This window comes from Hylobates moloch, unplaced genomic scaffold (genome assembly GCF_009828535.3).
Source record: "Hylobates moloch isolate HMO894 unplaced genomic scaffold, HMol_V3 SCAFFOLD_18, whole genome shotgun sequence".
Classification (NCBI taxonomy): Eukaryota; Metazoa; Chordata; class Mammalia; order Primates; family Hylobatidae; genus Hylobates; species Hylobates moloch.
Genome location: NW_026652293.1, coordinates 75,613,958 through 75,637,526, shown reverse-complemented (window position 1 = coordinate 75,637,526; position 23,569 = coordinate 75,613,958). Strand labels below are relative to the sequence as shown.

Genomic DNA, 23,569 nt, shown 5'->3' with positions numbered 1-23,569 from the left:
ATAATAGCATTATTCACTGTATAAGATACAATCATCCAGTAATGAAACATTTCAAGGATCCATATATGGAAGTCAGTATTGCTTGTTTATATTCACACCTGCATATGTTGATTTCATTATACAATATTTCAGCACATTTTGAAAGTCATGGTTTAAAATACAGAGCTCATGTGAATCGCATTTCTAGGAAACCTTAAGTGGATTTCTTAAGATCTGCTTGAGCTGTTTACACTGGTAACACATCTGTATGAAAGGCATGTCAAGAAGAACTGAAGATGAGATGTGGCTTCACAGCAAGCCAAAGGCTGTATTAAAATTATGTGCTGTCTAATAAAAAAGAAAGAAGAGATCCAGTTAGGTGGCAGAATAGCAGAAATGTGGTTATGTTCAGTGCTTTTAACAGCTGAGAAAAATAATCTTGAATGACGGGCCAAAACCAGGAAAAGGCTTCAGGGAAAATGTAGTTACAAGTATTTACTAGGCATGTACATTTTTTTAAATTATAGCCTTATCACATTAAAGCCACATCTGGGTACTTTTTTATATACTAATAAAAATACTGTATTTTTATTTGTAAGCAGTGTAGTAATAAGAATACTGTCTTTTATTTGGAGATAGCATTTCCAAGTATCTATTTGACCTGGGTAAGCATTCATGCTTCGTAGCCAATGATACTGAGCATTCCATCTGGATTGCCTCCAGATAGAGGATTCACAATTGGTCTTTACTGGTTAGGGAACATCTAGAACTTTTTGCTCACGCACAAAGTAAAAACCTTACATGTCCTGTTATATAAGTCCAGTTGGTGCCTGCATTCGTGTACTTTTTAACGTGACTTTTTACCGCCTCTGTGTGCTAGTATAGGGTCTCTTACAAGTGTACTTTTTCCTGCATTGTATAAGCAATGACAATTTTAAATGAAGTGAATTTGCTAATATCTCAGTTTTTTTTTTTTTTCTTCCCATGCCTTGTAAACCTTAAACCACTATACTTGTTCTATTTGAGGTGCAGGGGAGAGCATGAGTGAGCTAATCACTTAGAAGGAAAAATACAAGCTAAACCAAATACTTAATGAAACAAAATTTGTTTTTACCTATGGAAATAAAAAAATTTTTTAGCCACATGCTTATGAATTTTTACTTTATACCTGCCTTTGAAATTCTGGGGCCTGATACAGGATCCTTGACTCTTTAAAAATAATATGGCTCTTTATTATTTGGCTGACTGGCTTTTATACCATTGCGAGGAATTGGGAAGGAGAGGGGTCGCTAATCTCTTCTGCGTTCTTCTTCCCGTATCTCATTACCATGACCTCTATTCAGATTAAAAGTTTCCCTGGTGCATCCTATTATAAATCATATTTTTTTATGGATCTCTGACCATATTTGTCACAGTTGGGGAGGCAAATAAACCTAAAACACAGAGCGTATGTTCCAAACGAGTTCATAGTTTATACAAGGATTAAAAGCTAATTCATATCATTCTTACACCTTTGCATCCTCATAGCTTAGCTCCCATTTACAAGTGAGAACATGTGGTGTTTGGTTTTCCATTCCTGAGTTACTTCACGTAGAATAATTGATGTTAGATTTTTTTTCCTCGTATTGTCTTTTTCCAGTTTTCCTGAGTACCTTTCAGCTGATATCCCCTCTTTCCTCTTACAAAACTTTTTTTTCTTACTAAACTCTTCTAGATAGTGTGGAAATCATGAGCTTTTCTGGAATGACCCTTAAATGTCTCTCCTTAAACTCGTTTTACATTTTAACACTTCTGGTCATTTACAAACTAGACTAAATTATTTCTTGAAAGCTAAGTCATTACAGTTATGATCTCTTAGCCAAGTTAAAGTAACAGGTTTGACTTACGGTCATAAGCTTTGGTTTTAGGATTCTAAAGCTAGTATACTTCATTAATAGCACACCAGTTGCTTTTTTCCAGTAGTATCAAAGGAAACTTAATTCCAGAGGTTCATGTGTATATCCTCTGAAAAGTTTTACATGTAAAAACGTTTGAAAACAAATGTGCTGTTAAAAATAGGGCAAATTTGTGGCTGGGCACAGTGGCTCATGCCTGTAATCCCAGCTCTTTGGGAGACCAAGGCAGGCGGATCACAAGGTCAAGAGATCGAGACCGTCCTGGCCAACATGGTGAAACCCCATCTCTACTAAAAATACAAAAATTAGCCGGGCGTGGTGGTGCACGCCTGTAATCCTGGCTACTCGGTAGTCTGAGGCAGGAGAATCACTTGAATCCAGGAGGCAGAGGTTGCAGTGAGCTGAGATTGCACCACTGCACTCCAGCCTGGCAACAGAGTGAGAGTCCACCTCAAAAAATAATAATAAATAAGGCAAATTTTTAAATAGCTAATCTAAAACAATGTTTTGTTGGCAGTTTAAATCAATAAAGTCTGATAGTTTGTTTCTACTATGGTTGTAATAATATATAGTCTTGCAAAGATTGTATGTTTAATTGCGTGTACACATCACTAGAACTCTAATTTTTAATATATCCTTTTATCTTCCAATATACCCACATGTACAATTATTTTTTCCAGTATACAACCCTTCAGTGAAAAAAAAGTGTTATGACTGAGATAATTTACATAGGAAAATTATAAACTTTATGACTTAAAGTACATTTCTCATGTTATCTCACCTTTTTTTCTTAAATAATGCATACTTATTTCTACAGAATTGTTGAAATTGAGTCAGTGGTTCTGACACTCGGGAAAACATAAAGACTAGGACTAATGTTAGAGAACTGTACCCTTAGCTTCTGTTTTTTTTCCCTCGGCACTATTTTCTTATCCATATTTTGTAATAAAATGGAATTAAATGTGAAAATATCTATTAGGTTTTCAAATCAACAATATATGTTGTGTATATGTTAAGAATTGCTCATTTTAATACATATTTTACTATATCACATGTGGAGATTGCTGTTGTCCATGTTTTTTCTAATTAATTTATACTGTTTTCCACAAATATTAGAATCTTCATCGTACAGATCGTCTGCATAAAAAAATCCTTAATGAAAAATAGAGTTTTGGATACAATGATGCTTGTCTGTATTTTATCTCATTAAGCTTGGTTATTCTGTTTCTTATTTTAGTTTATTTATTTTGGGGAATTACAAGGATTTGCTATATTATATAAGGGAACACTTTAAACACATTTTCATAAGAATCACATCAACAGTTACTATGTTTTAAACAATTATATATGGAGCAATCATGTGAGATGTAGCATGACATAGTGAAAAGATCTAGTTATGGCACTTAACTATGTGTGACCTTGGCCAAAAAAATGGTCACATGTCTTCTCCTGTGCCTCATTTTCCTCATCTGTAAAACAAGATGATTAATACTTCTCTTACAGAGTGGCTGTGGGAATTAAATGAGTTGAGGACTATGAAACTGCTTTATAATGTACTCATCATATTATAATGGTGCCTTCTGTGTATTCTAAGCTTCATGGGGACAAGGACCCTGTCTGCTTCTTCATTGCTGTAGTCGTTAGGACTTAGCACAGTGCCTGGCACATCATAAGGAATCAATAAATATTTGTTGGTGTTTTTCCTGCTTCTTTGTGTTGATAAATAAATGAGGAATTAATTGACGTTTCTTACAAAGTTTATATATTGACCATAAATTGGTTCTGTTGGTCCATAAACTTCAACTTCTCTTTTTAAATCTAAATTTTTATGTAATTACTAATGTGCTTGAAAGTCTTTCAAACTCACATTTTGCATAAGTTAAAAAATGTTACTTTAAGCCAAGCACGTGTCTGTAATCTTAGCTATTTGGTAGGCTGAGGTCAGAGGACTGCTTGAACTCAGGAGCTCGAGACCAGCCTGGGCAATATAGCCAGACCTCCTAGGCTCTTTTTTTTTTTTTCTTTTTAAGTTAATTTGTATTTCCTTTGGATTTTGAAGTTGCAGAAACTTTCACATATGCTTTTAATAATATTCTGTCATTCCAAAACCTTCCCTGTGGAAATAGCCACATTGAGTTTATAGGCAGTGGATGCAGCTTGGAAAATGTTAATGTCTTACTGAAATGAAATGTTTCTCAAAAAACAAGAATATCAGTGGTAGGTTTTGTAAGTTTCTCCCTCTTAAAAAAAAATCTAAAAGAAAAATCTCTATTTTCACCTTTGATTATCACGGTAACAGTTATTTAGTTCTTCAGTCCACGTAGGTAAAAATGCAAATGGCTTTATGGAAATGAGTGCTAAAGCTTGGATTCAGTCCTACCTCAGCTACATCTAAAGGTGTGATCATGAGCAAGCCATTCAGGTTCTCTGAGATTGTGATAAAGTCAGATAAATCCTACCTCAAAAGAACTTTGTGGGCCTCAAGTGACATAACATGTACTAGAAAGGGCTGTGCATAGTGTAACGTGCTCTACGAAAGAGTGCAGAGTTCTTAATTTCTTGGTACTGTAGACCTCTTTGGCCATTTTGTGAAGTTCGTAGGGCCCTTCTCAGGTGTAAACATTAAAAGAATTACAAAGAAATCCAATTATATTGAAATTCAGTTATCAAAATATTTGAAAGTAATAGAGTAATTTATGGTTCTTTATTAACATTAATAAAATGTTATTGTTGTGTGTTTAATGACTTCAGTAGTTTTGAAGTAGTGATGAACATAAATGATGTTTTAAGATACCTGTAGCAACTGCAATGTGATCTCTCTTGATGACAAAAATCACCAGTATTGCTAATACCACTGTGGTTTGTTGCCTGTATTTATAATTGAAAGAAATGCTAAGCGTCACTTAGAGGTTAGTGAATATATTGTAATTGTTTTTTCTCATTTAAGTTCATGAACTCCTTGAATTCTATCCATTATTCCCCAAGTTTAAGAACCCCTATGATATATTAATGCTAGTCATTAACACAGTGTATGTTAAGGGCATATCTCTACTCAAGGGCATTTAAAGTACATTTGTTAAGGTGATATCTTGTAGGTTATTTGCAGTTTAGTTTCATTAATCTTAATTTTGGAATTAAGGTTTAAGACTTTGATTATCAAAATAGTTAATAGTTAATTTGGGGAACAAATATTTAATTACATATACAACTTACATGACTGATTATCTTATAAATGATTGTTTCTAGAGCTGTTTATTTAAAAGGGATTAAACTTCTTTTCTAAAATTATTACCAGGATCAGCCAAGATCTTGCTCTCATTGCTCGGGAGATCAACGATGTAGCAGGAGAGATAGATTCAGTGACTTCATCAGGCACTGCCCCTAGTACCACAGTAAGCACTGCTGCCACCACCCCTGGCTCTGCCATAGACACTAGAGAAGAGGTAGGAGATCTTCATGGAGAAATGCATAAGGTTCTTTCTTTTCTTTATTTCTTTTGCTTTTAGCTTTTTGCTTAGTTTATTTTAGTTATGTCCATCCTCCCTGTTTGCATGAAGCTCTGCATTTTCCAACTTTGCTTTAACAGTTTATTTTATGTTTTTGTAACAAAACTAGTGAAGGCTAACATTTGGTCTACTATTAACATGAAGCTGGAAAATTACTTAGAAACAGCATTTTGCCTGCTAATTCTTGGTCCATAGCTTCACTTGAAACGTGAATATAAATGGTGTCTTGAAAAGCAACCCAAAATTTGATAAATGATTGTATAAAGTTTCTATAAAGTTTGACTATGAAAATGCTCCAATTAAAAGTATTTTTATCGCTAGTTAACTAGAGGATACTCTGATAACAAAGAGAAAAATCCTACAGTTTCACTGCTTTAATAATTCTATTGATAAATACAAACACATACACAAAGATATTTTGAAAAATTGAAATATATATGTAATATACACACATACAAATACATATTCAGAACATTTTTATAAACTCTGGAATACAAGTTACCCATCCAATATCAGGGCCTCTTAACAGTACAACTCCAGGAGGCACCATTTGCATAACATTGCTCCAGACAGTGCCTTTAACATATAATACAAAATTAATGGTACTCTTTGGCCATGTTGGCTGTTTTGATCTGGGGCAGAAATGTAAGCAAAGGATTGGCATTTAAAAGAATGAACTTCTGTGTTTGGAGGTTGGCAAACTGGCCTTGCTGCCAGTTTTAATACAGACCAAAGAACTAGGAATGGTTTTTACATTTTTGAATGGCAGGAAAAAAACATCTAAAGAATACTAATTGGCAACATGAAAATTACATGAAATTCAAATTTTGGTGTTCATAAATAAAGTTTGTTTTATTAGAACGCAGCCACACTCATTTGTTTAACTATCATCTATGGCTGTTTCTTTGCTGCGGGGCAGAACTGAGTAGTTGAGACAGAGATTGTATGGCTGCAAAGCCTGAGCTTTTATTATCTGTCTCTTTATAAATAAAAGTTTGCCAGCCCCTGGTATTGATTATTCTGCTTCTTCAATTTTACAAGATAATCCTAAATAGTAGGCAAAAATGGCTAGCCTTTTTGACAAATTCAATTGTGGTAAACTGTGCTAATAATATTTTCTTCATTTGCTTTTTGTCACATTCTTTAATCTGATTCGTTAATGGTCACTTTTTTGTTTGTTTTCCTTCAGTGTGTTGTTTAACTTATTAAATGATACTTCATCAATCTGTGTAGAGTTTTGTTACCACATTGATCAAATGTAACTGTAAATGAAATCATCCTAATTGATGAAAACCTTAAGGATCGTCCTGGTGGCAAGACATACACAATTCTTCGGGTACATTTAAAATGATGAAGATATTATTTTCTCAGCTTTCTAACTAAATTTTACCTAACATGATTATACATTCACTCAGACCCAGTAAAATTACTTAAACATTTCATTGAATAAACTTCATTTTCTTTTTGTTTTATTTCAGAATATTGTACTAGGTTGATTCCCTCTTCAGTAAACCCGAGTTACTTAGTAATGTATGTCTGTGATTTGCACTGTAGATGGCAGTATATCATTTCTATTAGAATGTGTAACTTCTGTAGCATTGTTAAAAGTTTATTTGACTAAGATCAAAATATTTATTTTGTGGATTAAAGAAATATTTTCCTTTTGTAAACTTAATTGGAATTTGCAATTTATGTATCTTGTGAAGAAATTTGACACCTGGATTTGGGGAGGAAAAAACAAGATAGGAAACTAAAAGAAAAAGAAACATTATTTTACACTGGTAAGGCAATGTGAGTAAAATGAACTCATTGTCCATCTACATGGCTCAGCTTTTTTTCTATTTACCATCTGTTTTCCATTTGGAGAAAATCTTATCCATGGAAGAATTAAATTTAACATAGTTATATATTTTGGATTTAGAAAATAAAATGAAACCTATGTAGATGAACCTCGATTTTATAAAGGAAATACATTTGAAGTGCTTATAAAAAGAGTAATTGGTTTATTGAAGATGTCATGCCTCTGTTACTACTTGAGAATGGAATAACTTCTGTCTAATCATAAAAATTGTAATGCCAATATTGGTACTTTTTCAAATTACTGTGTTCTCATAAAGGTTTGCTTTTGTCCCATTAGTTGGTTGATCGTGTTTTTGATGAAAGCCTCAACTTCCGAAAGATTCCTCCATTAGTTCATTCTAAAACACCAGAAGGAAACAACGGTCGATCTGGTGATCCAAGACCTCAAGCAGCAGAGCCTCCTGATCACTTAACAATTACAAGGCGGAGAACCTGGAGCAGGGATGAAGTAAGTAAACTATAAATTTTAACATATGGCAGAAAAAGCATGTTCCGTAAGTGAGAAAAGGAGGAACCATTCAGTAAGTAGGGCTGGGGAAAAAGTGATTCTCCGTAATGAATGCAATGAAATTTCACCATGACATCACATCATATACAAATAATTATGTCACTTAGAGGTTAGCAAAAATAATACTGTAATTGTTTTTTCTCATTTAAGTTCATGAATATGAATTTAGTTCTTAAATTCATTCTCCAAACGAATTTAGAACATGAAGCATGTTCCGTAAGTGAGAAAAGGAGGAACCATTCAGTAAGTAGGGCTGGGGAAAAAGTGATTCTCCTTAATGAATGCAATGAAATTTCACCATGACATCACATCATATGCAGATAATTATGTCACTTAGAGGTTAGTGAAAATAATATTGTAATTGTTTTTTCTCATTTAAGTTCATGAATATGAATTTAGTTCTTAAATTCGTTCTCTAAATGAATTTAGTTCTTAAATAATGCATAAAAAACTGTAAAACTTTTACTTAAAAAATATAGACAAATATCTTTCAATATTGTACTAGGGAGTGATTTCTTAAGAGAAACACAAAGTTTTGGCCTTAGAAAATTGATACACTTGAGTATATTAAAATTAAGGACTTTTTCTTTATTAAAAAATGAAGGTAGAAATACAAGTTACAAACTTTTGCAAAACATACACCCTATGAAGGATTAGTATACAGTATATATAAAGAACTCCCTCCAATCAATTAAAAAACACAATAGAAAAATCTGCAAAAGACATGAACAACATTTCATCAAAGAGAAAATACCAAGGCAGGCAGATCACCTGAGGTCAGGAGTTTCAGACCAGCCTGGCCAACATGGTGAAACTCCGTCTCTACTACAAATACGAAAATTAGCCGGGTGTGGTGGCATGTTCCTGTAATCCCAGCTACTCAGGAGGCTGAGGCAGGAGAATCGCTTGAACCCGGGAGGCAGAGGTTGCAGTGAGCTGAACCCACACCACTGCACTCCAGCCTGGGTGACAGAGTCAGACTGTCTCCAAAAAAAAAAAGAAAAAGAAAAAGAAAATACTTAAGGCCTGCAAAACATGAAGAGATGTTTAACTGAACGAGTATTCAGAGAAATGCATGTCAAGACTACAGTGAGATTATAATCATTCAATTGTTGGCACATTAAAAAGTCTTAAAATGTTAAGTATTGGGGGAAAGGTAGATACATAGGCTTTCTTATGTGTGGTTGGTGGAAGTTAAGTTGGTGCCGCTGCTCTGGAAAACAGTTTGACACTATCTCCTAAAGATGAAAATAAAGACATCACATGATCTAGCAATTTTCTTGCTAGTGTATGTACAAGAAAAACCCTTTCCCATTGACAGTAGAAGTTACATTTATAGTAACATTGTTGACAGTATCAAAAACTTGGAAACTGTTTACATCAGCTGAAAAGTGAATGTATAAACTGGTATATTCCCAAATTGAACAATAATAGAGTAATAAAAAACTCAAAGATATAAATGAGTTTCTTCATAAAAGAATGGTTATTTCAAATACTACTGTGGAAAGAGGTGATTTAGGAACAACACACAGAGGTGGTATAGGCTTAAGGGCTGGGTAGAGGAATAATGTAGAAAGAAACAGTTGACAAGAAGAGAGTGATCATAGATTAATATTTGTGGATCCCTGGATTTAGGAATAGGATCTTGAGATTATTATGTAAGAATATATGTGTTTCTCATGGTACTGAGTAGAAAAAGATCTACCGGGTGGAAAAGTATGCAACTAGCCCGAAAGTTACAATTGAAGTATACTAAAACGTTTTACAGCATACTTGATCTGTCCTGGCCTAATAGTTGATTTGTTCTGGGTATCAGGAAAAGGGCCTATTCTCCAAACTTACTCATACTCATTCTGTCCTGATGTCTAGGAAGACAGATTTCTCCAAACATAATAAAACTATATGGAAGAAGTTTATGTTTTTAAAAAGAATGGAAACATCTAGACTGATAGTTATCTCAAGGTTGATATCAGGAATTTATTTAATACTTTGTGACAACAAACTAAACTTCATGAGCAAAGAAAAGAGAAATATCCTATTCTGTGTTGCAATCTTTCCTTAGACTCTCCTGCCCTTTCTCATGCCTTCCTAATTTGTATATGTCTTCCATCCTTATTTGATTGTTTTCTTAAGGCCCACAAAAACAATTTTGCTTATTTATCCTTTCCTTGAGAATGTTATTTTTCACAACCTAAATAAACTTTTATTACCCACTAAATTCAAATCCTTGTTGTTCTGAAATTAGTTCACGTTTTTCCATTATCACTTCCTTGTTTATGCCACTCATCAATGAACTCTCTTTCCTTAGAAATTCTTTTTTTTTTTTTTTTAATTTTGAGAGGGAGTCTCGCTTTGTCACCAGGCTGGAGGGCAGTGGTGCTATCTCCACCCACTGCAACCTCTGCCTCCCAGGTTCAAGCGATTCCCCTGCCTCAGCCTCCCGAGTAGCTGGGACTACAGGCACACACCACCATGCCCCACTAGTTTTTGTATTTTTAGTAGAGATGGGGTTTCACCATGTTGGCCAGGATGGTCTCGATCTCCTGACCTCGTGATCCACCCGCCCCAGCCTCCCAAAGTGCTGGGATTACAGGCGTGAGCCACTGCGCCCGGCCTCATTAGAATTCTTACAGCACTGAACCCCAAAATTTATGTGAACATCTCTTCTTGTTTTGTAGGCCTTAGGCTTTCTGATAAAACATGTAATCATATTCCCTGTATATTACCGTCACCTCCCCCAGTGGTCTTTAAACGTTTTTGCCATCTAGGGCCTTATTTTCTGTTTTCTTTCAGACTCTGGATATAATACTGACAATATAAGGAGCTCATTTTGAAACCCACGTCTAGACTCAAATTTTGTCCTTTTTCTACCATGCTTCATTAGCTTTGCCTTTCATGATTTGGCCTTAGGGCTTGGCAAACTTCAGCCCATAGGCCAAATCCAACCTGTCACTTGTTTCGTAAAAGTTTTGTTACAACACAGCTATGTCCACATGCATAATTTGCTCATTATTTATGGCTGCTTTCACTCTGCAAAGGCAGAGTTGAGGAATTGTGGCAGAGACCCTATGTCCCTCAAAGACTAAAACCTTCACCCTCTGGCTCTTTACAGAGGTTGGTGACTCCTGGTTTTGTCCATGCATCTCAACTGGAGTAATACCAACACCCAGTATAAAAACTTACTATTTTGTGTAAATTTTTAAAAACATATCTTTCCCACTAGACTCTTTGCTGGAGAACAAGGATTGTACTCTTCTTGATGTCTGTATTCACATTACTTAGTGAAAGAATAAATAATAAATTTAGTACTCTAAGTTATTTGTATCTTCTCTTTTATAATTCAGTTGTAAGTAAGAGAGACAGGATCCCAATAGTAAATGAAGATAAACTGAGGATAAAATGGATTGTGTTTGGAAACTGATATGACCAAAATAATACAGAAACTTTGACAAGTTATTTAATAATAAGAACTTTTTTGTTAATAGTGTTTCTTTCACTTTCTCATTTTAGTTACATATTAATTATATTCTTCATTGGTTTATAATTAAAATAAGCATAAATACTAACTGCCCCTAACTATAGTGACTTGTGACTGGTGATCCCAGTAGTTATATAATACAGGGGTAATATTTTAATATCTACTTTTTTCTTTGGCTGTTTCAGGTCATGGGAGATAATCTGCTGCTGTCATCCGTCTTTCAGTTCTCTAAGAAGATAAGACAATCTATAGATAAGACAGCTGGAAAGATTAGGTACGTGTACATATAGCTTATTTTTTTTTTTTAACTTTAATATCACCTCACTTTGCTTTTTGTTGCTTTTTCTCAAGGTTAAAAATGTATCATCAGAATGAATGTGCTTACCTTTGGAAAAATTTGTCCCGAAGTAAATATCTGTCCAGTACTACTTTATAACTTTAGATTTATTGCTAATTCAAAACATAGACTTACAGATTTTATTCAACAGTACTTCAGAAATCCATGCTGCTCTTGCTTATTTCTGATTCCTATAATTAAAATTTAAAATGTAATGAAACAGTATTTGAATATGGTTTGTGAATTGTAATATTCCACACAAATATAATTCTATATTGCTTATATATTGAAATAATATATTTTATCAGCATTTGATGAGTACCAAGAAGCCATTAAATTTTTTCAAAAACAATTTCAAAAGCACTATTTAAAAATTAAAGTATTCTTAAAAACAGTCTATTTAACTTAAAACAATCTGTTTTAAGTTACTGTAAATGAAGTTCGCATCATCTTCTAGAAAAATTGAGAAATTTAGAAGGAAATGTAGAAAGTTGGCCTATATAGGTAAATTTTACTTGACATGTTAAGAAACAGAAAGAGCTTTCCTTTTTTCTTGAGCCTGTACCTTAAAAGGTGGCCGGGCGCGGTGGCTCACGCCTGTAATCCCAGCACTTTGGGAGGCCGAGGTGGGCGGATCATGAGGTCAGGAGATCGAGACCATCCTGGCTAAGGTGGTGACAGCCTGTCTCTGTTAAAATTCAAAAAAATTAGCCGGGCATGGTGGCGGGCACCTGTAGTCCCAGCTACTCAGGAGGCTGAGGCAGGAGAATGGCGTGAACCCGGGAGGCGGAGCTTGCAGTGAGCCGAGATTGCACCACTACACTCCAGCCTGGGCAACAGAGCGAGATGCTGTCTCAATAAATAAATAAATAAATAAATAAATAAATAAATAAATAAATAAATAATTTCTTAAAGGTGTACCAGACTTTCTCTTCACTTTATTGCCTCCTAAAAGAATATTAATTTAAAATTCCTTATGTTAAAAGTAATGTATTCTGCACTGTCTTGTCCCATTTTTCTATTTATTTTAAAATGTGTATCTTTTTAGCAAAAGTAACACATGAACATGGTTAAAAAATATAAATATTCCAGAAAAATATATATAATATCTAATAGTGGGTGTGTTTCCCCACTCTGGGTTCATTTCTTAAAGGTTTATACAAATATGATCATATTTTATCTACTTTTGTACCTTGATCTTTTCTCTTAATTAGATCTTTACTTTCCCCAAAGAGTATGAGTGAAATGTATTGACAGACCCCTCCATATCTGATTGGCATATGAGGCATGCTGCCTTAGTGAAAAAACAGCTGAATCTGGGTGCAGTGGCTCATGCTTGGTAATCCTACCACTTTGGGAGGCCAAGGCAGGTGGATCACTTGAGCCTGGGACTTGGAGACCAGCCTGGGCCACAAAGCGAGATTTAAAAAAAAAAAAAAAATTGGCTTGGCATGGTGGCACATGCCTATAGTCCCAGCTCTTTGAGAGGCTGAAATGGGAGAATCACTGGAGCTCATGAGTTCAGAATTACAGTGAGCCATGATCATGGCACTGCACCACAGCCTGGGTGACAGAGCAAGACCCTATCTCAAAAAACAGCAATAGAATGTTTAATGTTTGGCTTTTCGTAAAGAGTACCTTGTACATATAAATAATGTTGAAAGTGTTTTTAATGACTACCATTACGTACCTAATCCATTGTTTTTTAAAGAGAGTTTACCTGTATCAATTCCCATATATTCTTATGAATTTTAAATAGACTTAATTTTCTACAGAATAATATTTTAATATTTACTTATTAACAAATAAGTATTAGGTACATTCTAGGCACTTTATAATTAGACATTGACAAAACAAAGACCCCTGTTCTCATGGAATTTACATTCTATATCATGTAAACCAATCAGCTTGTGTTAAGTTAGCTATTTCTGCTATCTACACATGATTTGACTTAATTTCATTATTTCACTTGAATATTACCTGTATTTTACTACTCACATTTTCTATTTCCACTTGAAGCCCAATAACCTGCATCAACTTTTTCTTAATACTGAAATCACTGGTTACATTGATGAGATAAAAAGTATAATAACAATATTAATTTCAGGTATAAATTGGAACCTTATTAACTAAAAAATTTCAAGGCTTATGATTGATTTTAGAGAAATTAGTTGCATGCTGTTTATAAATACCACATTTTATAAATCCTGATAGGGCTTATAAATGAGTCCATTGTTTTTCTTTCACTCACACTCAGTGATAAAGTAATTATCACACTATTATTGTCTTATGTGAGATATAGTACACGTTTTCCCCTAGTGACTCCATCATTCCCAGGTTTACTTCTTCACAAGTAAGAGAATCTCCTTCACCGTGCAACCCATTCACCTATGATTTACTAATATACCCTATGGCCAGAGACAAATGAAGTCCACCATTCCCTGGGGTAAAGCCTAACTGAAATTTGTAGGGAAAAAAATTTTAAACTTAACTTACTAGTTTTTACACATGAATAAACAAATCTGTAGGCCTCAATCACACAGCTGCTTATTAATATGATTTGCCTCAAGCATTCATTGTAGTTAAATGTAATATATAATCATTATCATTTTTATTTTAGTTCCACTAAAATTATTTTCTAAAGCTGGGGCATTATGGAAAGATTATTATCCAAAGAAATAAATAATGAAATAAACATTGGTTAAGATCATCTTATATGGGAATAAAGTCTCCAGACTCATTCATTCATGGAATGATTTTTGACGATATGTTATTTGTCTAGCACTGTTTTTGATGTCCTCACATTTGAGTGTAGAAGGCAGGTAAACAGGTAATTGCAGTTCAGTGTGTTAAGGGAAATATAAGATGGTTACTATGGAAGCCCATAGCAAGGGCACTTGGGAAATTCAGAGAAGGGCTCTTAGAGAAATTGCCATGCAATTTAAGTCCTGAATGATGAGGAGAGGAGTTAGTCACAAGCTACGTGAAGTGAAGGGGCCAGAGTATGGTAAGAGATGACACTGGAGAGATGAAGATGAATCTGTTTTGGCAGAATTTGTTAAGGAGTTTGGATTTTATCATTAAAAACCATAGGAAGCTAATATATCCAATATGGGTCCTCTTGATGCACCAGTGTTATCCATAAAATATCATGAGAGTCTTGTTTGGTCATGTGGCTTGCACCTGGAAAACCCTGGAGTCTCCTTACCTATAAACAAGTACACCATGTTTTTTCATCCTATCTACTGAAATACAGGTCTTCCGTCCCTGATAACTGCATTCTTAACCACTTATTCATTTATTCAGCAGATGTTCACAGATTATCTGCCCTGTACCATTCTCTTCCTTACCACAGAGCAGCTTTCCTACATTCTGTAGTCTCCCCCAAAGAAAAATATTTTTTGTAGCTTTGACATTGGACTAAAATTGAGAACAAAGAACACATTGCTGATGGATTGATAAACTATATTGTCTCAGAAAGTGACAGAATTTATAAAGTTTAAAAAAGGATTCATAAAAATGCCTCAATAAAGTTATACATAAATACAGAATGTTTAATGTATTTGAATTGCCTTCAGTTCGAGTGTTGAGTTTTACTACGCATAAAGCACTATGGCAGGCTTTATGGAAGGTAATGAGGATAAAACCATTTCTATTATTAAAGAGTTTCCAGTGTAGTTGGCAAGGTGAGGCACATATACAATCAGCTATTGTACAAGATAGCATATAATAGATTAGTGCTCAGTTAGAGATAGAAAGGCAAAGGAAGGATCACTTTCACCTAGGATGATTAGGGAAGGCTTTGGGAAGAAGAATATTATTCAAAGGTAGGTCTGAGTTGTGATAACCAAAGCTAAGGGGTAGAGACCTGGGCCTTCTGCATGGAAAGTGCCAGGGTAGTTTGAGAATCGACTCGTCTTTAAGCTTTGTGTCAGGAGTTATAATGTCTACTGGGGTTCATCCTAGAGGCATGCGTATGTAATTGTTCATACAATGTCTGTGGAATCAATTTTTAAATATGTATACAGGAACTCCTGTTGTACAGCATTCTCATTGCGTTCCATGTGAAAATGACCCCCTTAGGTTGTGTAGCACAGCCTGGCATTGGTAGGCTCTCAATTCGCAACTCCGCGTTTGCATGTTTTAAGGAATAGTACTAGAGAATTGGTTATGGCTCATAGGATAGCAGCCTGAGACTTCTGTGTGTTTGTTTCCCTAAACCCAGTGGCTTTATCAAAAGTATTTTAACTTAATTCTTAAATTATTGAATGAAATAAGCTTTGGAATTTTATGTATTTTCATGGTAAAGTTTAGCTTATTTTGAATCTATAATGTAATCTGAATATCACTTTGAAAGCTATGATTTTTTCAGCTTAAAATTGATAAGGACCTTCAAACAAAAACAAGTTCTGATCATTATAGCCTGGTCTCAACTAACTTCTTGGTCTGATTTTCTGATTCTCTAGTATTTAAATATTAAATATTGTAGTAAATATTATAGTAAAGTTTATTTCATAATGCCAAAATGACATATTTGACTTCTTAGATCTGTTCTATTATATATTACAAATTGTTTTTTGTTTTTTGTTTTTTTGTTTTTTGTTTTTGTTGAGACAGGCTGGAGTGCAGTGGCATGTTCACAACTCACTCACTCAGTGCAGCCTCGACCTCCCTGGGCACAAGCAATCCTCCCACCTCAGCCTTCTTAGTAGCTAGGACTACAGGCATCTGCACCACACCTGGCTAATTTTTTTGTATTTTGTATAGAGACAAGGTCTTGCCATGTTGCCCAGCCTGGTCTCGATCTCCTGGCATCAAGTGATCCACCCACCTTGGCTTCCTGAAGTGCTAGGATTACAGGCATGAGCCATTGTGCCTGGCCAACAAACTGTATTTTAAAATAAACCTTTTATTTCTTCAGGGGGGCATTTTTTTTTTCAGGGGCAACCCATGAAAAACCGATTTTCACAAAAGGTGCAATGTCTATGGTTTAACAGTTTTAGATCCACAAACACTATACTCAGTAGCCATCCTCTGGAAAACTTCGCTGAATTTTTAGCACTGTGTGGCTAAACAAAGTCTTTCTCTATTGTGTAAGTCCATTACAGTTCTAAGTTGGTCCATGAAATAGTCATTATTTCCTTATTTTCCCTCAGTCCTAATGCTGCAAGAACTCTTTTACAAGAACATAATAATTTAGGAAAGATGGCTGGCAAGGGTGTTTATTTTTTTGAGTTTAGAAAATTTAATAAGTAGGCCATAAGAATATTCTTATACCAGATTCTAGATGCATTGCCACCTTAAGCAAATGTTCCAGACTTGATGTGATGTTAATGAATTTCATGTTTTTAAATAAGGTAAGTCTGGCATGTTGATCTTTGAAGAAATACCAGCACAAATATTCACTTAGTTTACTACTTAAATGCTGATCAGCTTGCAGTAGTAATAAATTTACATGAGGTTATATAGTGTTTAAACTAGATTTCCAGACTTACCGAAAAAATTTTAAAAGAAACCTAAAAAACTAGCCAGTATTTACTTCTTTCTAAAACTGCTGAATCATGTCTGATAGATTCTAAAGTGTTAGAAAAGTGTCCCACATTTGAAAGACACATCAAAATTTTGTGGTCCTTTATTGTATAAGTTATTTGATGTTACGGTAATGATAGGATAATTATCTTTATTGGCAATTGTTTTTATCAAAAGAATAGCATCCTAATTCCTAATAGGTTATTATGTACAAGTATACTAACACGAATTAACAATTTTAAAAGCACAGTAAGTACTCCCAATTTTCGGTCTTTAATTAACATACACACTTTTCTTGATCAATAAGGTGCTTATTCCTGTATAAAGAGGTCTTAACAGACACAATTGTTTATACCTAATTCAACCTATTTTCATCTCACTTATTCCTATACTGCATATATTCTGTCTGAATAAAATTGCATTTTCTTTATAAGTGACAGTTACACATTCTTTTCTCCTTATACCCAGGTGATACATGTTGTTCCAAGATACCCACTGGATGCCTGACACCACAGCTAGTTCCAAAACCTCATCTGCTGTGTATTTTCCTACACTTTAGCACAGGCATGTACTGTGTATTTTCCTACACATACATGCCTGTGATAAAGTTTAATTTATAAATTAGGCACAGTAAGAGATTAACAATAGTAACTAATAATAAAATAGAACATTTATAACAATATACTATAAAAAAAAGTTATGTGAATGTGGTCTTTTTCTCTCTCTCTCTCTCTCTCTCTCCCTCTCCCAAAATACTGTAATAGTTTCAGACCATGCTTGACTGCCACTAACTAAAACCATGGAAAGAGAAACCGTGGATAAGAGGGCATTACTGTATTGTAAATTATAAATATTAAAGTTTTAAGGTCATAACATCATTTTCATTTGTTTTATATTTTGTTTTCAATAAAGAATAAGATAAACAGTAAAGAATTTATGCAGGTATTAATAAGCATTCAATTGGAGCTCATACACATGAATTAATTGGTACTGTTGGCTTAGTATTTTAATTCTTAATTTATGCAATGGTTGGTTTTTTTTCTTTGTGTACCTTTGAAAAGATACATTGCTTTGGTGTTATTAACAAAAAAGTAATAGGTTTTTAAAATGTAAAAAGTTATATGCTTATGTTTTTTGATTTATAGAATATTATTTAAAGACAAAGATCGGAATTGGGATGACATAGAAAGCAAATTAAGAGCCGAAAGTGAAGTCCCTATTGTGAAAACCTCAAGCATGGTATAGTAATTTTTCTTGAAGATTAAAACATTTTAATAGAGTTTTATTTTAAGGAAAAGACCCTTATTTTTGAGCTATTCGTTGATTTGCTTTTTCAAATGAAGATATAAATGCAAAATTTTGGGAAATTTTATTTCTTCTACTGACTCACAGGTTTAAAATGTTGATTGTTTTAAAGTTGCAGAGGGTATGAAGGAGGAGCCTTTTGTGTTTCTTCCTAGTATATGTTGTTCTTGTAATAATTAAACATTAGAAAGATGAAATTTTTAAAGAGAACCAAATTTAACATGAAAATATTAAGTTGACGTAAGTTGTTTCCGTTTACTTAATATAATGCTTATCTAATTTTTAAAAGAATTTGTACAGATTTTCATTGCTCAGAATATAATATTGAGGTTGCAGTTTATATGTTTTTACAAAGATAATTTGAAGGCATTTTTACATAGTCATTGCAAGGTTGATTAATAAGAATTTTAAAAAATCTTTGTGGCCAGGTACTGTGGCTCACGCCTGTAATCCCAGCACTTTGTGAGGCCAAGGAGGGCAGATCACTTGAGGTCAGGGGTTCAAGACCAGCCTGGCCAATATGGCGAAACCCTGTCTCTACTAAAAATACACAAATTAGCCAGGCATTGTGGCAGACGCCTATATCCCAACTCCTTGGGGAGCTGAGGCAAGAGAATTACTTGAACCTGGGAGGAGAAGGTTACAGTGAGCCAAGATTGCGCCATTGCACTCCAGTCTGGGTGACAGAGTGAGACTCGGTCTCAAAAAAAAAAAAAAAAAAAAAAAAAATCTTTGCTTAAATAGTAGTAAATGACTTTAAATTTTTCATCTGCTACAATCATCTCATTGAAAAAGTTATTCTATTTCGTTTTAATTTAAATATTTTAATTTGAATCTTGTTTACTAGATATCATAATTATTTCATATCATGTTGCTATTAATGTAGTAAGTACCATGTAGATAATACTAAGTGTTCCAAATAAAGTGAGAGTGAAATTCGCTGCTTGTAAAGTGATAACATTTAGCTAAAAGTAGGCTATTTTTTGTTATTGCTTTCCCTGCAGGAGATTTCTTCTATCTTGCAGGAACTGAAAAGAGTAGAAAAGCAGCTACAAGGTAAATTTACTACTGAATTAAGTATAAAGAGCTAATAATTTAGAATAAGTGCCTTCTAAGTGGTATTTCTTAAAATATTCTTATTGTTAGGATATTATTTGATTAAGTGTAATGACATACATAAACTATAGAGTTCTACACATTCACATTACTCATAAAAAGGAATTTTTTAAACCCAGTATAAAAATTTAAAATATAATAGAGATATATGTGGGCATATTTTAGTTCATAGGTTTGACAATAGGCTAGATGTCATAAACTAACTGAAATTTTTTATGTATTACGTATAAATAATATGTGAAAAATATATAATAAAGTTGTGTTAATTAGCATTATTTGTGTGATTTGACAATTCTTAAATTATGTTGGTGGTATAACCTGAAACAAACTTACATTCCAATAGAAATAATAGTTGCTTGGTTGACAAGAAATGAGTACATATTGGCCATAGAGACCAGAAGAGAAAGGAGAGAAGAAAGTGAAAGAGGCTGCCCTCTAAACTTTGACAGGGACATTGTTTGGTTTGTGTCAGAGCTGGATTGTGCATTAATGCCTATGTATGTCTTGACCTAGAAGTCCCCAGTGGTACAACAAGCAGGTTTCATAGTCAACTGCTAATTCTACTGAGTCTTTATCGAATAATCATAGGTACATATGTGGATCCTATCGGAATGATTTTTAACCTTCATTTAGCCCCAACACTCCTAAGGGTTAGGGTACACCCCATGAGTAAAAGTGGCTTGCTAACACAATGCCTGTTAGCTGGTAGACTGGGGGTATACTTTTAAAAGTCCCTTCTGCATGATTCTTACATCTATGTTACTTCCTTCTCCCAACTCCCTACTCTGCCCAATGCCAAATTGAAAATCACAGCCTGAGAATTTTCCATGTCAACCCAAAGATCTTGTGGATTGAAAGCTGACCTTTAACTGACCTCTCCCATACAGGCAGCAAGTCTGTTTGGCTCTGCAAGCTGCCCTGCGATATTAGTCTGTAGGCTTGAGGGAACCCCTGTATCTCAGTGGTGTATACAGCTGATACCCTAGCACTCTGGCCAGGCTAAATTACAATATTCTGTGGTAGCATTCAAAGTATGCTGATGTTCTTCTGGCCTCTCCAGCCTTGAGGTTACTCTGAACCCTGACTTAGCAGCTAATACCTCAGTTATCTGAGTGATAAATTGGGTTTAGATGTTTATTAAAAATCATATTCAGTATTTTCTCTGTCCTCTCACAATAATGAAGACAAATTTCAACAAGATTTTTCTTGAATTCCACATCTTCAAATACCAGACTTACAAGGCTCTGAAATGCCCGTAAGTGACACATCAAAGGACCCAGAGAAGGTATTCAGGGCTGGGTAATTTACAATACAGCTACAGAATAGCTACGAATGGAGTTTTAAATATAATATTGGAAGATTAGCCACGTGTAAGATCACATACGCGCTTATAGTTTATTATCCAAATCATAAACAGTGTTTATATGTGAATGTAACTGCGTCTAGAATTATTTCCTTTTCCCGCCCTTTAGCAATCAACGCTATGATTGATCCTGATGGAACTTTGGAGGCTCTGAACAACATGGGATTTCCCAGTGCTATGTTGCCGTCTCCACCAAAACAGAAGTCCAGCCCTGTGAACAACCACCACAGTCCGGGTCAGACACCAACACTTGGCCAACCAGAAGCTAGGGCTGTTCATCCTGCTGCTGTTTCAGCCTCAGCTGAATTTGAGAACGCTGAATCTGAGGCTGATTTCAGTATACATTTCAATAGATTCAACCCCGATGGGGAAGAGGAAGATGTTACAGTACATGAATGACTTTCTCTTGATTGTTGAAAAATCATTACCTGTGGAATGACTAGGAATATTGGAAGCAGCATAGTGTTGACACACAAAACAAGACAGCTTGGTCAGCTACAATCTTGGAATCCCTGTCTTCTTAATTTTATTTATTTATTTTTGACGTATAATGTAGTATATCAATCCTTTCAAACCATTTAGATAACCACTTGATGCACAAATAGAAAAAAGCAGATTGTGGCAGTGTCGCCTTTTGTGGTTTTATGATTTTCAAATTGAATTTTATGATTACACCCTTTCCCTTCATAGATCTTTTTTCTTTTTTTTAAGCCATGCTGTGACCTACAAGCAAATTAAATAGCCAACATTTCTGAATCCCTATGTCTCCTGTGCCAAGCTGCTCTGAAATGGACTTCTTCATCTGTACAGATTTGTTAAACCATTCTATTTGCTTCTTAATAATAGGATTTATATTAGTACTCATTACCATTGGACACAATGACATAAGTACTCTCCACAGTAAAGCAGACCTTTCACAACAGTCACTCTGTGTCCTAAAATTTTCCAACATAGATGTGATTTATATAACTTTGTTGATACGTAAATTGTCTTGGGGTTTACGGAAATTAACTATTATGTTTGCACTAAGATTTGCTGGGAGTGGTAGGTGGGCATATCTATATATCAATAAGGACTAACCGTCTTTTTTGTACATAGGAGATTGATAATACTGTATTTGTTTTAACCCCACAGTGTGTTACTCCACTTTCAAAAAGATCAATTTGGCACTTTTTTTCATTTTTTTTAATGGAAATAAGATTTGGTCTCTCATTTTAGGTTAAATGATAACTAGAAAGATTAAACTAGACAGATAGTTTAGGTGGAGTATATTTTTAAAACTCAGAACATGTATATTGGTCCTGTGTTACCAAGTTTATATGTGACAGTTGAAAAAAAATTCCCTTGAAATGATCATGAGGCTAAAATTTTCTTCATTAGGGGACTTGGAGAACCAGTAGTCATAAGATTAGTTGATAGTTTCACTCCCAAGCAATGAATTGCTTCTGTGTGTTTCCCTGTAGGACTCAATAGTAAATCCTGTCTGTCTTACACATTTATAAGGACCCTGCAAGACAACAACGACAAAGGCCTTTGGCCTGTGCTACTAAACAAGAAGCCTATGAAAAATTTCTTCTTTAAACTTGTTTTTTCTCTTTCCAGTAAGTTCACATTTGGATAATTTTAAAAAGAAAAGTAATTACCTTTGTGTTTCCAGAACACTATAATTGGGGTGTATCTTAATTCAGTTAAATATTATTAGTAGACCTGGATTTTCCCCCTTGACCCCATCAGTCTATAAAGGTTAAACTGCAACTTTTATGAAATGGTCTTTAATATTTCCACAATAATCCTGTGCTATATTTGTTTTAAGAAACAAAGTAACTCTATACACTTCAAGACTTTACAGGATTTTTAAAATCCTGTGTTGTTGGATCAATTAATAAAGATGCAAAAAACTTTTTATAGAGATGTAAAAACAAAATTATAATGGATCTCCTATTTTTCTTTAAATTCAAAAAAAAAAAAAGGTAAATTAACCATTCTCCTTATAAAGCTAAATTCCCCATTCTATCTAATAAAGGAAGACTGAAAAAAGGTTTTAAAGAACATAAATGGAAAGATACAAATGCTTTGAAGGAATAAATGAAACGTTAAAACAGGGTCAATCCATTTGAAGAAAAAGTTGGACAAATAATCAGCATTGCTCCGTCTTTTATTTAATATTTGGGTACTGATTATATCCACATGGAAGTAGAAGGTAAGGAGTTTAGGAAAATATTAGAATCTACTCTGCTTACATTCTTGTTTAAGTGTTTACACAGTTTGGTTCAATTATAAACATTTGGCCTTTTACGATGTTATTTTTATTTTGTATGAATACATTATCCTCCTTATTTATTTTTGTTACATTTATTACTTATGTTATTTTGTTATGCATTTACAACTCCATTTTTAAATAAAGTGTTTCTGGAACTTTATACAATGATTGTATATTTTATTTTACCGTCTTGCTTGCTAATACTTCATCAACTTATCAAATGATTATAAACCGTTTCCCAAGGCTTAGCAAAAGAAAGAATCCTCCAGTTCTATTAATATGTGGGTGCTGTGAAATCTCTTATTAGTTTGACTATTTAAAGAAAAAAATTTTCTTAGCAAATTATGATCAGTATAATTCACTTAGCTTAATGTCCTAAAGTAATGTGCATATACAAGGTCTTTATTTTTAACCAGCTTTAGATCATCAGAAA

General features: G+C 34.1%; 1 protein-coding gene across 12 annotated transcripts in view; it reads left to right on the top strand.

Annotated features, from left to right (window-relative positions):
* CEP170 (centrosomal protein 170) overlaps nt 1-23,301 on the top strand; it is a 131,533-nt gene extending 108,232 nt beyond the window's left edge. For 7 of the 12 annotated variants that reach the window (XM_058430697.1, XM_058430695.1, XM_058430693.1 and 4 more), the window contains 6 exons: nt 5,170-5,347; nt 7,518-7,688; nt 11,412-11,500; nt 18,238-18,331; nt 19,402-19,453; nt 20,986-23,301. In XM_058430697.1, coding sequence (XP_058286680.1) covers nt 5,170-5,347; nt 7,518-7,688; nt 11,412-11,500; nt 18,238-18,331; nt 19,402-19,453; nt 20,986-21,275 — 874 coding nt within the window. In that variant the 3' untranslated portion in view covers nt 21,276-23,301. The remainder of the gene's footprint in view (nt 1-5,169; nt 5,348-7,517; nt 7,689-11,411; nt 11,501-18,237; nt 18,332-19,401; nt 19,454-20,985) is intronic. The other 5 variants (XM_058430696.1, XM_058430694.1, XM_058430689.1 and 2 more) reach the window with 3 other exon arrangements.
* Nucleotides 23,302-23,569: the final 268 nt, after the last annotated feature.